This window comes from Rhinoraja longicauda, chromosome 13, assembly GCF_053455715.1.
Source record: "Rhinoraja longicauda isolate Sanriku21f chromosome 13, sRhiLon1.1, whole genome shotgun sequence".
NCBI classification, from domain to species: Eukaryota; Metazoa; Chordata; class Chondrichthyes; order Rajiformes; family Arhynchobatidae; genus Rhinoraja; species Rhinoraja longicauda.
The window spans coordinates 30,064,583-30,082,132 of NC_135965.1; the positions used below are offsets into that span (position 1 = coordinate 30,064,583).

General features: G+C 44.6%; 1 protein-coding gene across 7 annotated transcripts in view; it reads left to right on the forward strand.

The window, feature by feature from the left end:
• The window catches only part of scly (selenocysteine lyase), a 34,796-nt gene that overhangs the window by 10,012 nt on the left and 7,234 nt on the right, over positions 1 to 17,550 (forward strand). For 6 of the 7 annotated variants that reach the window (XM_078409953.1, XM_078409954.1, XM_078409956.1 and 3 more), the window contains 7 exons: positions 3,244 to 3,344; positions 5,152 to 5,338; positions 6,076 to 6,203; positions 7,670 to 7,831; positions 8,532 to 8,638; positions 10,829 to 10,865; positions 16,447 to 16,530. In XM_078409953.1, coding sequence (XP_078266079.1) covers positions 3,244 to 3,344; positions 5,152 to 5,338; positions 6,076 to 6,203; positions 7,670 to 7,831; positions 8,532 to 8,638; positions 10,829 to 10,865; positions 16,447 to 16,530 — 806 coding nt within the window. The remainder of the gene's footprint in view (positions 1 to 3,243; positions 3,345 to 5,151; positions 5,339 to 6,075; positions 6,204 to 7,669; positions 7,832 to 8,531; positions 8,639 to 10,828; positions 10,866 to 16,446; positions 16,531 to 17,550) is intronic. The other variant, XM_078409957.1, reaches the window with a different exon arrangement.

The following is a 17,550-nucleotide window of genomic DNA, read 5'->3' on the forward strand; positions in this document are numbered from 1 at the left end:
TGGGAGGAAACCGAAGATCTCGGAGAAAACCCACGCAGGTCACGGGGAGAACGTACAAACTCCGTACAGACGCCGCCTGTAGTTGGGATCGAACCTGAGTCTCTGGCGCTGCATTCGCTGTAAGGCAGCAACTCTACCGCGGCGCCACCGTGCCGAAACTGCATGATGCTAAATATTGTGGATTTGTCGAAATTGGTTTATATTTAATAAGTGAATTCGGTATCTCTACTACGCATGCCCAGTCCAGTACATCCTATCTTTGTCCCGCCCCCTCCCCTGAAATCAGTCTGAAGAAGGGTCTCATCCCAAAACGTCACCCATTCCTTCTCTCCTGAGATGCTGCCTGACCCGCTATGTTACTCCAGCATTTTGTGATACCTTCGATTTGAACCAGCATCTGCAGTTATTTTCCTACACAACATGCCCAGGCCATAGGTCATTCGTGATAAACATTCTTGCTGGCTGAGTTGCTGCGTGTATACAGACCTGAGTTTCATCCGAATTTTCCAGTTTTGCTTCTTCGAGGTTTGGAAATACGGCTTTCAAAACTATTAACGGTGTATTTATTGTTCACTTGTACAAAACTACCATTATTTTGTTGTTTTTATTGCTTTATGCTTTGGTGAGTGAGCGAGATCGTGATGATGCATAACAAGCATTTTTATTGTTTTTGTTTTGGACGGGGGGAGAGAATGAAATGTATGATTTCTATAACTATCAATAGACTTCTGAATGAGTTCTGCATGTACATGTGTAAAAAAAACTGCAGAAGGAATGGGTGACGTTTCGGGTTGAGACCCTTCTTCAGAAGTCTGGAAGATAAGCGAGTTCGGTATCACCCATTCCTTCTCTCCCGAGATGCTGCCTGACCCACTGAGTTACTCCAGCATTTTGTGTCTACCTTCGATTTAAACCAGCATCTGCAGTTTTTTTTCCTAGAGTTTGAAGTGAGGTAGGCAGAAACAGTTTCCCGTTGCAAATTTACAGTTGTGGCTGTCACACACATTTCGCATCCACTTATTCAGGTGATACTCTCACTGCTCAAAATTACACAAATGCGCTTGAATTTGCCCAGTAACATATAAAACATAATAAATAACAAAGTCAATCATATGTTAATTCAAATAGGGTCCTGGAAGCATGTCCATTACATAACGGTACAATAGACAATAGACAATAGGTGCAGGAGTAGGCCATTCAGCCCTTCGAGCCAGCACCGCCATTCAATGCGATCATGGCTGATCACTATCAATCAGTACCCCGTTCCTGCCTTCTCCCCATACCCCCTCACTCCGCTATCCTTAAGAGCTCTATCCAGCTCTCTCTTGAAAGCATCCAACGAACTGGCCTCCACTGCCTTCTGAGGCAGAGAATTCCACACCTTCACCACCCTCTGACTGAAAAAGTTCTTCCTCATCTCCGTTCTAAATGGCCTACCCCTTATTCTTAAACTGTGGCCCCTTGTTCTGGACTCCCCCAACATTGGGAACATGTTATCTGCCTCTAATGTGTCCAATCCCCTAATTATCTTATATGTTTCAATAAGATCCCCCCTCATCCTTCTAAATTCCAGTGTATACAAGCCCAATCGCTCCAGCCTTTCAACATACGACAGTCCCGCCATTCCGGGAATTAATCTAGTGAACCTACGCTGCACGCCCTCCATAGCAAGAATATCCTTCCTCAAATTTGGAGACCAAAACTGCACACAGTACTCCAGGTGCGGTCTCACCAGGGCCCGGTACAACTGTAGAAGGACCTCTTTGCTCCTATACTCAACTCCTCTTGTTACGAAGGCCAACATTCCATTGGCTTTCTTCACTGCCTGCTGAACCTGCATGCTTCCTTTCATTGACTGATGCACTAGGACACCCAGATCTCGTTGAACTCCCCCTCCTCCTAACTTGACACCATTCAGATAATAATCTGCCTTTCTATTCTTACTTCCAAAGTGAATAACCTCACACTTATCTACATTAAACTGCATCTGCCATGTATCCGCCCACTCACACAACCTGTCCAGGTCACCCTGCAGCCTTATTGCATCTTCCTCACAGTTCACACTACCCCCCAACTTAGTATCATCTGCAAATTTGCTAATGGTACTTTTAATCCCTTCGTCTAAGTCATTACACGTTACAATACAAAAGAAAATGGTGCAAATATATTGAACTAATTTATACAAGCACAAGATTATAACAGAAAATTAGAATGTCAAATACTAATTAAATGTATCCAATGTTATGGGAATCAGAAGAGACATGATTAGTCAGGGGACTCGTGACTAAGTTTTGTACTACACAACTTTACTTACACATGTACATGCAGAATGCATTCGGAAGTTTATTGATAGTTATAGAAATCATACATTTCATTTCATTCTTCCCCCCCCCCCAAATCAAAACCAATAAAAATTGCTTGTTATTCATCGTCACGATCTCACACACTCACTGAAGAATAAAGCAATAAAAACCACAAAATCATCGTAGTTTTGTACAAATGAACAATAAATATGCCTAGTTAATAGTTTTGAAAGCAGTATTTTCTTGCGTCAAAGAAGCAAAACTGGAAAATACGGATGAAACGCAGGTCTGTGTGCATGCAGCAGCTCAGTCGGCGAGAATGTTTATCGCGAATGACCTATGAGCTGCGCAGTCGAGATACCAAACTGGCTTATTGCAAACCTTTAAATTAGATTTCGATCCAAATAACATGGATGAAGTGTTGATTATCCTGAGTGACACAGTGTTGCAGCGGTAGAGTTGCTGCTTTACAGCACCAGGGGCCCTGGTTCAATCTTGTCTACAAGTGCTGTCTATGAAGTTTGTGACCGCGTGGGTTTCCTCCAGGTGCTCCAGGTTTCATCCCACATTCCAAAGACATACAGATTTGTAGTTAATTGGCTGCTATAAATTGTCCCTAGTGTATAGGTGTGATTGGTGGTCATCACGAACTTGGGCCGAAGGTTCTGTTTCCACTCTGTATCTCTAAACTAAACATTTTAAATCTTTATCTGAAAGTTATTTCACTTCAAGTATGTTTTTTTTTTCTTTGATCATTTTACTATCTTAATCTTTTGTTGACATTGAAACTGGAAAACAAATTCATCGAATAGAATGTTTTTGAAGTTGCTAGTTAATATTTTGTGTCATGTAAATTTGTGAATCAGTATATGTACTACTTGTAGAGTAAATAAAGATAAGTACTTATAAATATTTGTCTTTTGAATCTGATTGTGATTAGGTAGGAATGCCAAAGAGTTGATAGATTGGGCAAGGAAGACCATAGCTCAGATGGTTGGAGGTCACCCAGAAGATATAATTTTTACCTCTGGTGGAACTGAGGTAAGAAATCTTATTTTACCCAATTAATTGTCAATACAGAAGGTGACTCCCCCTCAAATCCCATTCAAAAATCCATCAACTCACACTGCCATCCCTCGCCCCAGTTCCCACACAATCTCCACTGTCATCTTGTCTACCTCTCCAAATCAAACAGAGAACAAATTGTAAGGCTATTGACCAAGAATGGACCATAATTGCAAATCTTTAAGCGATATTTCTATCCAAACTGGATGGATGTTGATTTTCCTGAGTAACTGAAAATTATGCTAAATTAAAAAGTCTCTGTGCAGTATGCTTGGTTTTGTTGGTGTTGTATTGACAGTTCTTTAGAGCAAGGGTTTCTCAGAGGTAGAACTCTTCCAAATAGATATATTTCCATAAAATAAGTATAGCAAAATATAGAAAAGCAGGTGAGGAATTCATTGGGTCAGGCAGCATTTGTGGATGAAAATTAGCAGATAGGTTGAGACTCTTCATCTAGATTGGCAAAGTGGAGAAGTTGGCCAACATAAAGAGTTGAGGGGAGAGGTGGGCAAGAGCTAACAAGCCAGATGGATACAGATAAGGAGAGGTTTATCACCAGAAGAATGGATGGAGATAGCAACTGAGGCTATGAGGTAATGAGTGGAGAGCAAAAGGCTGCAGATTCTGGAATATGATATGAAAAGAAGGTAAAAAATTGAATTGAATGAAGGTTGGTTGCACAGGGAACATCGAAGGAGGGAAGGGTGAGCAGTAGTGGGGGGGAATGGGATTCAGTGAGAGAGAGTGGGGTTAAAAATAAAAGTGGTAGGTGGCTGGCGGGGTAAGGTGGGAGAAACGATGTGTGTGAGATGACCAGGATAGGTAGGAGGATAGAGAAAAGAACGGAGGGGATGTGGGTAACCTAAAATTGGAGAATTCAATGTTGATGTCCTTGGGTTGTCAACTACGAAGGCAAAATATAAGGTGCTGCTTCTCTAAATGTGTTTGACCTAATCCTGGTAATGGAGGTTGCCAGGACTAAAGGATGTGAGCTGTGGGGAGAGGTTGAGTAGGCTGGGTCTCTATTCCATGGAGCGCAAGAGGATAAGGGGTGATCTAATAGAGGTGTATAAGATCATGAGAGGAATAGATCGAGTGGATGCAGTCTTTTGCCCAGAGTAGGAGAATCAAGGACCAGAGGACATCGGTTCAAGGTGAAGGGGAAAAGATTTAATAGGAACCCTTCACACAAAGGGTGGTGGGTGTATGGAACAAGCTGTCAGAGGAGGTCGTTGAGGCTGGGACGATCCTGTCATTTAAGAAACAGTTAGATAGATACATGGATAGGACAGGTTTGGAGGGATATGGAGCAAGTGGGACTTGTGTAGCTGGGACATTGTTGGCCGGTGTGGGTGAGTTGGGCCGAAGGGCCTGTTTCCACACTGTATCATTCTATGACTCTATGACAAATAGGTCAATATTGGGATGGGAAGTGAATTAAATTGACTGGCGACTGGGAGGTTGATGAAGGGTTTCGGCCCAAAACCAGGACAATTCCTTTCCTCCCTCTCGCAGATTGTTTAATGCTCTCCTATTTCTTACTTTGAAAACCACACAACTGCCATAATCACTGCTTGTATATTTTTATGTGTAATAAGCGGGGGGCAAGTAAGCATTTCTTAAAGGAATCATTAATTAAAGCAACATAAAATTTAAAAAGTCAAAAATAATTATCTGGTTCTGTGTGCAATATTTTTTCAAAAAACTAATGGGAATTTGAAACTCCTAAACCTGTGCTCAGCAAATCAGCAGAATATGAGTCACAAGTTTTTGTATTTTTCAGGCTAATAATCTAGTCATTCACACGGCAGTCAAGTATTTCTGGGACCATCAGCGTCATTTGGCACCGAAGGATGGGAGAGTCGACCTTGGAGGAATTGTTCAAGTATTACCTCACATTATTACATCAAACGTCGAACATGACTCGGTGCATCTGGTGGTAGAAAATCTGGTCAAGGAGGGAAAAGCAAGTGAGACTTTATTGACTGTGTTGTATCTTTAAGTGCAGTTCAGCTCCTCTTTCTCTGAATCCTACAACATTTAAGTATGTGAATATATACATAACATGTAAGACTGCATCAGTATATTGATAATGTAGTGACCAATGATTGTGTTTGTTGTAATGTGGTCACCGAATTATCATTGAATTTCAGCAGTTGAAAGTTTATTTGTTTTGTTGAAGGTAAAAACAAATAATCTATTTCCTCCTCGGCCCAAAGCAAATGACTGATCACTGGCGGAACTTACTTACACTCTGGGACAGACTCATCCATTTAAATATGTTTCTTGTCCACCTGGTATAATGTAACTCGTTCCACCCTAGTGAACCAGAAATGTTAGGTGATTAAGCTCTGCCAGTTCAGTACTTCATGTGCCTTTCTGAACACCTGAATCCCTGAACTTGACTGCAGCTGAGTCAATTTGTCTACTGGACCACTGCACTTCACATCCAGTGGCAAAGAGTGAACATGCTGAGATTTTCTAGCACTTAATGTTAGTTTAGTTTAGTCTATTATCGTCACATGTACTGAGGTACAGTGAAAAGTTTTTGTGTGCTTTACAGTCAAAGACTATACACGAGTACATTCAAGCCGTCCACAGTGTACAGATAAAGGACAAAGGGTACAACATTTAGTACAATGAATATTATGAAACGTTAAGATCACTTGATATTTGCAGGGTCAATTATTGTATTTCTCCTTTGCAGAAGCTACATTTTTGCCTGTTTCCAAAGTAACTGGATGCATTCAAGTCGATGATGTGATAGCTGCTATTGGGCCAAGCACCTGTCTTATTTCTATTATGCTCGCTAATAATGAAACAGGAGTTCTCATGGTAATTACTTTCGTCATTTTGGTTTGGGGTGTTGTTCTCATTGGGAAACCTGGTTTTTATTATCCATACCTGTACTGAGAATGTGGTGATGGGCCTTATTCTTAAACCATTGGTAGAAGGGTTGTGTAACTTAGTTTGCCACCATGAGGCTAATACATCCACAATGTTATGGGGAACTAACTAGCGATGTCAGGGGTCATTAATGGGTTTCCTCCTTGAAAGAGCTTTGTGACTAAATTGGGAATTATGATATGAGAAACAGAAAATATAGTACATCATTGGACTGTGTAGCACCTGTGAAGTGAGAAATGGTCAGTGACCTAAGTATTCTCAGTTCACAAAATGAGTTCTTAATTGTGAATAAAGAAATGAGAGTAGAGACTACGAAGATAAACAAGGTGGAGAAGACAGGGTAGTGAAGACAAATAAGGTGGAGACCAGGAAGACTGAATGATGACACTGTGATAAAGGTTAATCAATAACAAAGGTATCTCTAGGTGAGCTGTAAGCAAGAGAGAACAAATTATATCTGATGTTACCAAAAGAGGAGGCTGGCTTTTGTGGCTCTAATGAAAGATCATTGACCTTATTAGTTCATTTCTCTCGCCATGGATGTTTTCTAACTCACTGATTATTTCTAGTATTTTTTACTTTGTTTTTGATTTCCACCTTTATACATTGTGACAGCCTGATTGGTTTATCATTTCTTTTATTGCAACATCCTGCATTCCTGTACCTAAATTTTTGTTGTTGTTTTCTTACCTTGCTCCAATGCTCTGTTCAAGGATGAAGATCCTTAAGTCTGTATTTCAGGTAAAAACAGAGAATGCTGGAAATACACAGCAGGTTGGACAGCATATATGAAGGGAGAAAAACTTTGAAATTTCCATTTAATTACTTTCCATCAAAATCAAAAAAAACATTTGTCTTCTGTCAGGCGATTTCAGAGTTAATTTGTCCACATTAACATGAAACATTAGCTCTCTTTCACTTGCTACAGTTGCTGCTTGACCAGCTGATTATCTTCAGCATTTTCTTATTTTATTTCAGACAGTTTTCAATACTGTAATTCAAACTCTCTCCCACTGTCTGTTCTGATCTGTATGCTTCAGTTTCCCCTCGCCCTTTCCTGTTCCTCAAGAACCATCCCTGCTCCTTCTGGCCATCTCCCTTGCTCCCGACATGTATCCTGCATCCCTATTCCCCATTCCTCCTCACCTGCCTTCTCCTTCCCCATAAAAGACAGAACAGTTTGCTTTGGATTATTGAAAAGTGTCACTATTCTTCATTTGTTTAACAGGACAGGTATAAACTTCAATTAGCTCATGTTTTATCATTTGATAACCCTGATATTTACTCTTCACAGTGGCATAATCCTGCATTTATTGTTAACGGAAGTCATTTAGGAATCTGGCTTGTGTGTTTTATGTCCCGAGTTGTCTATATTGTGTTTGCTTTGTTTGCAGCCGATTGCAGAGATCTGTCAGCGAGTGAAGATTGTAAATCACCAGAGAGGCAAACAAACACCCAAGATTCTGCTACATACAGATGCCGCCCAGGCACTTGGCAAACTGCAAGTTGATGTGCAGGATCTTGGTGTGAATTACCTTACCATCGTGGGACACAAGGTAAAACATCACCCTTGGAGACAAGTAGAATTTATTTTTTTAATTGCTGATGCTCGAAATCTGCAAACAAAACTAGAAAATATTAAAATTCTCAGTATATCAAGCTGAATGGGAAGAGAAACAGTCATCATACCTTTCTTCCTCTCCTGCTTATGCCTTTATTGTGCAACCTCGCCCTCGATGTCCAACGCAGTGCATCGCCAAGAATCAAATTAATTCTCAACAAACAAAAATCTTTGAATTATACAGGCATGGAGAAGATGTCTAGGGTGTGGGGAGGAGGTTGTTGCAGGACGATGGTTCTTCTTGCTGTTAAGTCCAGATTTCTTGCATACATTATACTACCTGGACCATGCAGGCCCAATTTGATGGTGTTGATATCAAAACAACTTTGAATGGGATCGATACTGTACTGCCTGTTTTGCCTGTCTGTAACACCCATTCGCAATGTACATACAATTTGATCTGTTTATACAATTGTCACACTAAAAACATGCCTTTGCAATCAAAAGTGGGAGTTGATCACTGCAGGTAGTTCCGAACAATTGCTGCTGGGCACCTGTTTCACAGTCCCACTGTTTGAAACAAAGTGGTAGCGGTCTCAGATTAGTGGAAACTGAAATGAAAATGTGATGATTGCAGAATTTAAAAGCCTGTGCTTCCAAATAATCTTTGTATTTCCATTGCCCTCGCACTATAGTTTTATGGTCCACGTATTGGAGCACTTTATGTTCGAGGGCCAAGCACAAGCTCACCAGTGTACGCCATGTTCATTGGCGGAGGTCAAGAAAGGAAGTTCAGACCAGGGTAAGTTTTCAAGAAAAATTTAGAGGTACTTGCTCCTCTTTCCACTGTCAATTCATCCTCGGTGATAATGGAAAATGTTTTGGAGCTGAATAAAACGCTGTTTTCGGGATTTAAAAATACATGGCAACATGATCTATTTCAGATTTATTTCACAGGTTATTTATAAATTTTCTCTACTTGATCTAAACTGACTGATCTGAACTGATTAGTCAGTTCATTTCACCCTCTGACATGCTTGTGTTTCTTTCTTGTGTTTTGCACCCTTTCCTCCTCTTTCTCCACTTGGAGGCCCAACCCTCTCCACCTTTTCCAATGCAGATGTGAACCTGTGCATTCTTCTTCTTTCTTAATGATGTTCCAAACAGTTGAATTTGGTACACCTAAGGTTTGGCTGATGTCTCCAACAGTTTTATTTTTGTTTCTCAGTCTCATAATGGTTTCTTTGACTTTCATTGGCACAACTTTGGTCAGCAAATAAACAGCAATAAAAGTTTCCAACGGTGATGGAAAGACTGGAGGAAAGACTAGGTGCTGAGAGCTCTCTTATACCTGCATTAAGGAGGCAATTAAACACACCTGAGCAATTACAAACACCTGTGAAGCCATGTGTCCCAAACATTATGGTGCCCTGAAATGGGGGAGTATGTATAAACGCAGCTGTAGTTTCTACATAGTGAAACCAAAATACCCTTTAATAAAATCTGACAATGTGCACTTTAACCACATGTGATTTTTTTTTTCTCTAATACAAATCTCAAATTGTGGAGTACAGAGGCAAATAAATAAATGGTGGGTCTTTGTCCCAAACATTACGGAGGGCACTGTATATACACACAATGAGTGATGTAGGAAAATGAGAAAATCTCAAATTCTTTAGCATTTGTTTTGGCTGGCTGTTTGTCATCCACTGTTTTCTACTTAGAACTGTAAATTAGTTGAGGTCCCATTCATCCCATGAGTGATTTTACAGGAATGCAAATCAGCCATGAGCTGGTTGTACAGAGAAATATTTACCTGCCTGATGCAATGAAGGTTCTGGCATTTTATACTGTAACTTTTAAATGCGACTGAGGTGGTGATTATGAAAATACTATTATCTATAAAAGAGATTCTGTTCCAGAAACACAATATTTTCTAATTTGCCTCTGTGATGGTAATTCGAGTTTCACTGTACCTTAATCGGTACACGTGACAATAAACTGACCTTTAAACCTTTGATGTCACATTATTGTCAGAACTACTTTTACTTTGGTAATTCAGCTATGTAATGTCCTTGGAAGTGATGTTTTTTCCAAAAATGACTATTTCATGAAGAATATGTTGACAGTGGGTGCAGAGCGAATCTGCGGAACAGAGAGATTTAGAATTATAAAGCATAGATACAGGCCCTTCACTCTTATGCCAAACATAAAGCACCCATTTAGACTAATCCTGCTCTAAACCACTTTGATTTCCTCGCATGCCCATCAACTCCACCCTCCTCCCCCACCCCGTCAGACTCTACTGCTCGCCTACGGAGTTGAGGCAACTTACAGTGGCTAATTAACCTACCAACCCACACACCTTTGGAATGTGAGAGGAAACCTACACCATTGCATGAATAACCTGCACACTGCACAAAGCAGCACCAGAGATGAGAATTGAACCCTGTCTTTGGAGTTGTGAGATATCAGCTCTGTTAGCTGTGGCACTATGCCAACCATGCCAGAACTAAAGGATTTAAATTCTGAGTGTAAATTGCACCGATGAAGCTTGTATTCTTTTGGGCATGGCAGACTAAAGATGTTATTAAGATGTTTTATTATATTAAAGGATTTTAAAAAAGTAGCTAGAAAATATTTCCTCAATTTTTGGAGTCCAGCATAAAGGGTTCCAATCTTAGAATTAAAATGAGCAGTTTAATGCTGATGTTGAAAAGCTATTAGCACAAAGGGCAGAAGAAATTTTGAAAACCCTTCCCCGAGCAGGAAGTATTTTCTAGGTGTATTGAATATCAAGAATTAAAGAATATGGAACACAATATTCTGCATTCTGTTCATTTTCTTTGATGGTATGTTTGGTATGACATGGAACCTGTATGGCATGATTCAACTGGAAAGCATGCAAACAGAACTTTTCATTATATTATGGTACATGTGACAATAGTATACCAGAACCAATCTCACAAATTACATTTCCATATATTTTCAGCACAGAGAACACTCCAATGATTGCAGGACTCGGGAAGGTAAATGACACTTTAAACCATGCTTTGATTGCATGAAGTGGGATGGTCAGCCGATACCCTTTTGTTACTCTTGTTGAGCAATTTATATCCTAGATATGGCAAGAGTAATTAAACCTTACTTCACTTTGCATTTGTAATGGAGCAATAGTCTTTACTGCTGTTATCTGTGCACCAGTTCACATACCAATTCAAAACCTTTCATTCTTCTCTTCAAACTCCAGCCATGGACTCTAAATATGAGTGAGCTCCTGTGTGCATTATGTTGTGTATTTCTGATCAACAACGTTATTAAAAAACACATATAGAGAAGAGGATAGAGGAAGCTCAAAGATTTTATATAATGAATATCAAAAGTAAGTGATTCACGTTTGAGTTTATGATGGGAGTTGGGCGTCAGCAGTAATTTGTGCAAGACCTGAATGATCACAACTGACATTTCTTTGAGTTAAACTAAACTTGCATTTAACAATAAATGAACAAATACTCCATGCACTGGGAACTGAGTGTGAAGGAAACTTGTTGATAGCAGCAAAACAACTCGAGAGGAAGTATAAACAGCGGGAGAATGGAAAGAAGCAGGCTAAAACAGGTTAGAGATGTGAGTTATGGATACAACAGTTGCTGAAAAACTGAATGGACAGTGATGGGAAAGCCCAGTGGCAACTTGCATCGGGGTGTTGAATATTTAAAAAAATTACAAATATTGCAAATATGAAACAACAAACATTGGAGCAGGTCAAACAATAGCATTTAAATCATGCAGATCGTATGTCCTAACATCAGCACTTGCACCTGGCGATATGGTAGACCTGCAGAGTCTAATAGGGAGGCACAAATATCCAGACTTTCCAGTTATCAGACTGAGCTTGTGGTGGTACTGGGATAAATCTGGTGAAACTATTCAAATGAATGCAAGTCATTGGATGCTGGCAAAAAATGTGCTTTTTTAAGGCTAGTTTCAATATTTTGCACCATATCTATTTTATTGAAAATTACTGCTATTTCTGGCTGTCAGCTATTATTGTACCCATAGACAATAGACAATAGACAATAGGTGCAGGAGTAGGCCATTCAGCCCTTCGAGCCAGCACCGCCATTCAATGCAATCATGGCTGATCACTCTCAATCAGTACCCCGTTCCTGCCTTCTCCCCATACCCCCTCACTCCGCTATCCTTAAGAGCTCTATCCAGCTCTCTCTTGAAAGCATCCAACGAACTGGCCTCCACTGCCTTCTGAGGCAGAGAATTCCACACCTTCACCACCCTCTGACTGAAAAAGTTCTTCCTCATCTCCGTTCTAAATGGCCTACCCCTTATTCTTAAACTGTGGCCCCTTGTTCTGGACTCCCCCAACATTGGGAACCATGTTATCTGCCTCTAATGTGTCATAGTCCCCTTCATCCCATAGTTTTAACTTTACCAAAATCTGTCACATGATAGTTTGATAAACCAGATCATCAAATTACATTGTAAGTATTCCAGTGTACAACCCTGTCTCTAAAAAGTACATTATTGCTTTGTAAACCAAGTTCTATATTTTTTGTCATTCATTCCCTGACACCATCCTATCACACACATTTCCTTTGTTTTCTCTGCAACATCAAATGGATTTGGCATCTAATTTTTTCCAGTTCTGATAAAAGGTCATGAATCTGAAACTATTTCACTTTCCACCATTGCCATTTTTTCCTGTCACGTTTTTCTAGAATTTTCAGTTTTATTTCATACTAGACCAAGTGGACCCGTTGGGCCCATTCCTCGTAGAGGGGGAACAGGGAAGGGAGAGGGTGTCGTCACTGAGTGAGCCTGGACTCAAAGCCTCTCCTGTATTGGTGTAGCACCCTCAACCCCCCCCACTCAATCCCCCTTTTCCCCCCCTTCCCCCACTGACCCACTCCATGCCCCTACCCCACCCCCACTTGTCCCTCCCCCTGCCCTATCCCCACTCCCCCAGCCCATGCCTCCACCCCCATTCCCCCCCTCCCCACCCCTATTCCCCCTCTCCTGACCCCCAACTCCCTCCCCTTCCCCACCCCCCACTCTCCCCTCCTCCCCCACCCCCACTCTCTCCTCCTCCCCACCCCCACTCTCTCCTCCTCCCCACCCCCCACTCTCTCCTGTCCCCCTTTCCCCCCACCCCCACTATTACCCCCTCCTCCCTCACCCCCTCCTCCTCCCCCCACCCCCACTCTCCTGACCCCCTCCCGCACCCCCACTCTGCCCCTCTCCTCCCCCTCCTCCCCCCCAGCCCCACCCTCCCCCTCCACCCAGTTGGCCGCCACGCCCACTCCCCCTCCGTGGAGCTGTTGGCTGTGAAAGGCACTTACCCCGGTGCCCGTGCGTTCAACGCTGACTGCCGACGTGCGAGTCTCTGCCGGGGCTGGGCGAGAGGTGAGGTGAGGGGGGGGAGCTGTGAGGTGCTGCGAGGAGAGGGGGAGAGGGTACGACTGCGGCTGGGCGGGCGGCGGTGCTGCCGGCGGCCAACTTGTTTTGGCGACGTGAGGAGCAAATGAAGTTGAACATGGAACATTGTGACGTCATACGCTGAGGAGTTTCAGGAAATGGGTTAGAAAGTGAATTTTTTAACTTTAAAATATCTGTAGCTTTAAAAATGTAGCTTCAATTTGAATGAGAGTTGTAGGGGGGGAGGGAGGGGGACCTCCCCTTTTCCCAGTACCCCTCTTTCCCCGTTGGGCCCGTCCTCGTGAGGGTTTCCATTGTAACCGGGAGGAGGGGAGGGAGGGAGGTGTGGAGGGAGGAGGGGAGGGGGAGGGGGAGGGGAAGGAGGGAGGGGGACCTCCCCTTTTCCCAGTAGCCCTCTTTCCCCGTTGGGCCCGTCCTCGTAGGGTTTCCATTGTAACCGGGAGGGGAGTGGGGGGAAGGGAGGAGGGAGGTGTGGAAGGGGGGAGGGGAGGGGAGGGAGGGGGTATGGGGAGGGAGGGGGACCACCCATTTTCCATTGTAACCGGGAGGCGGGGGAGGGAGGGAGGTGTGGAGGGAGGAGGAGAGGGAAGGGGGTGGAGGGGAGGGGGAAGGGGGGGAGGTGGAAGGAGGGGGGAAGGAGGGAGTGGGGACCTCCCTTTTCCCAGTACCCCTCTTTCCCCGTTGGGCCCGTCCTCGTAGGGTTTCCATTGTAACCGGGAGGGGGGGAGGGAGGGAGGTGTGGAGGGAGGAGGGGAGGGGAAGGGGGGAGGGGAAGGGGGGGGAGGGGGAGGGGAAGGGGGGGGAGGGGGAGGGGAAGGGGGGAGGGAGGGGGGAAGGGGGGAGGGAGGGGGACCTCCCCTTTTCCCAGTAGCCCCTCTTTCCCCCGTTGGGCCCGCCCTTGTAGGGTTTCCATTGTAACCGGGAGGGGATTGGGGGGAAGGGAGGAGGGAGGTGTGGAGGGGGGAGGGGAGGGGAGGGAGGGGGACCACCCATTTTCCATTGTAACCGGGAGGGCGGGAGGGAGGGAGGAGGGAGGTGTGGAGGGAGGAGGAGAGGGAAGGGGGTGGAGGGGAAGGAGGGAGGGGGACCTCCCCTTTTCCCAGTACCCCTCTTTCCCCGTTGGGCCCGTCCTCGTAGGGTTTCCATTGTAACCGGGAGGCGGGGAGGGAGGGGGGAGGGAGGGAGGAGGGGAGGCGGATGGAGGGGGGGAGGGGGACCTCCCCTTTTCCCAGTACCCCCTCTTTCCCCGTTGAGCCCGTCCCCGAGGGGTGAGGGAGGTGGGGAGGGATGGGGAGTTAGTTGGGGAGGAGGGGAGATGGCGAGTGGGGATGGAGGTGGGAAGGCGTGGGGAGGAAGGTGTTGAGGGGGGAAGGGGGACCTCCCCTTTCTTTTTTCGAAACACTTGCCCCGGTGGCCCACGAGCATAGGGGCCCCATGCTGATCTGTGTATGTTAAGTGACTTGCAATAAAAAACACAACTTTAAAAAACAATCAGCTGCTTCACACAAGCATTGTGACGTCACAAGCTGAAGACCTTGAAAAAAAAGGTTAAAAATAAAAAGATGTAAATTTGTAAAGAGTAGACACCCAATAGCAGCTGCTTGTCTATTGTGACATCACACGCTGAAGGGGGGGGGGGGAGGGGGGTCAGCTCGAGCTCATCTCACAGGGGCATTGTGACATCACAAGCTGAAGACTAAATCCGCACCACAGCGCCCCCCTGAAAAGGGGGGGGGGGGTGCAGCGCTTTAAAACCTCTGTAACTTAAAAAACATGCGACTAAATCAAATGAAAATATCACGGCCGGTCGTTTGGGAGGTTGGCGATTAAGGCGGTGCGAAAACCGTCACTCTACTGTTCACCGTTTTGCCGCAATCGCTGATACGAACAAATAAATATATCAAATAATTCAGGTCAAACCCAAAAAAAATATATATACAAGATCTGAGTTTTAGTAGTATACTAGACAAAGTGGGCCCGATGGGCCCATTCCCCACACCCCCATTCTCTCGTCCCCCATCCCCACTCTTACTCTCCCCACACTCTCCCCTTTGGCCCGTCCTCTTAGGGTTTCCATTGTATCCGGGAGGGGGTGAGGGAGTGAAGGGGGGAGGGAGGGAGAGGGAGGTTTGGGGGAGGGAGGTGTGGAGTGATCGAGGGGGAGGGAGTGGTGGAGGGAGGGATGTGTTGAGGATGGAGGGTGGAGGGAGGGGGGCGAGGGTGATGAGAGATGGGGTGGTATTTGTGGAGGGAGGGAGGGGGGGGGGGAGAGAGGGGGGGAGGGAGGGAAGGGGGAGAGGGGAGGGATATGGACCTCCCCTTTTCCCAGTACCCCTCTTTCCCCCACCACCAATTCCCCTCCGCACTACCCCTGTTGTCCCATTCCCCATTCTCAGCCCCCCCCCCCCCCCCCCCATTTTCTCTCCCCCAGACACACTCTTAGCATCAGTTAAAGGCCCGGGGGGGGGGGGGTGCGGGTGATCGGATCAGTGAAAAGTCCGGTGGGGGGGGTCTTCGGGAGATCGCATCATTCAAAGGCCCGGGGGGGGGGGGGGGGGGGGAGATAGCGGGGAGATGTTCTCCCGGGTGTGGGAGAGAGGAGAGAAGCAAGGGGAGAGAGGAGAGGTGAGCCGGTGATCGCGGGCTGGCGCCGCTAACGGCGTCCATTGTTTTGGTGCGAGTGAGGAGATGCCGCGCATGCGTGCTGAGTACAGAGTGAGGAGATTCCGCGCATGCGTACTGAGCACTGCCGCACCGCAGCGCCCCCCTTCTGTCAAAACTTCGATAAATGAGGGGGGGGCAGCACTTTTAAACCTCTGTAACTTAAAAAATATGCGTCCGAATTAAATAAAAATATCATTTTCCAGCAGTGAACCGCATGCTGATTAAGGCAGTACAAAAATCGTGGCGCTACGGTTCACCGTTTTGCCGGAATTGCCGTATTCAGCCGACATCAGTGGAATATATATATATACATACAAGATCTGAGTTTTAATAGTATATAGATAGATAGATAGATAAATTTCCAATATCTAGACTTTTTGTCATTTCATTATGTAAATTATATATGTAAATTATTATATATGTCACCTGTTACAAAGAGAAATATAACATGACAGCAGTGGTCAACTTAACGTTCCTAACCTGTTTCCCCAGGCTGCCGAGCTGGTTGTTAAAAAGCTGGAGATATATGCCAGTCATATGAAAGAAGTGAGGGATTACTTGGAAATGTGCCTGTTGGTATGTGCAATCGAATCATTCAAATAGAATGTTTGGATGATCACCTTGAGATATCATTTGACGTATAACATGCCTGGGAGTTATAGATGTCAAGAGTTAAAATTCACCAAACACTGCACAAATTGATTTTTTTTCTCATATTGTCATAAGATCATAAGAGATAGGAGCAAAATTAGGTCATTCGATCATTATTGATCTATCTCTCCCTCCTAACCCCATTCTCCTGCCTTTTCCCCATAACTCCTGACATCCATACTAATCAAGAATTTATTTATCCCTGCCTTAAAAATATCCATTGGCGGCCTCCACAGCCTTCCGTGGCAAGGAATTCCACAGATTCACCACAGGAAAAGTTTATAGGGATAAGGGTCAAATGGAACTAGCTTAGATAGGCACTTTGGTTGGCATGGATGGGTTGGGCCAAGTGGCCTGTTTCTGTACTATATGACTCTGGCATGAACATTGACTTCTCCATTTTCTGGTAACCCTCATCCCCTTTGTTCCTTTCGTTCATCTTCAGATCTGTCTCGCTCAGCCCCTACTTTCCAAACACCCCTCCAACTTTCCAAACACCCCTCCACCCACATTTCAGCAGTTTCTTTACTATCCCCCGCCTTCCCCATTTACCCTCCACCCACAACTCGTTTCACCGTGAACCCTATCCCACTCCCTTATTTGGTTCCACTCATCCTTATCAGATTCCATCATCTGCAGCCCTTTGTTGCCTCCACCGATTACCTCCCAGCTTCTATTGTTGTCTCCGTCCTTCCCTTCCCCCACCCGACTCCATCTGCCAATGACCCCCTTGCCCCCGCACCTGGATCCACATATTGCTTGTCAGGTCGTCCACCAACTGGATCCATTTGTTGATCTGCCCCATTTTCCCACCTCTTTATACTGATTATCTTCCCTCTACTCTTACAATTCAGATGAAATGTCTCGAACTAAAGCATCAACTCTCCATTTCTCTGCACAGATGCTGCCTAACCTGCTGAGTTCCCCAAGCAATTTGCTTTATGC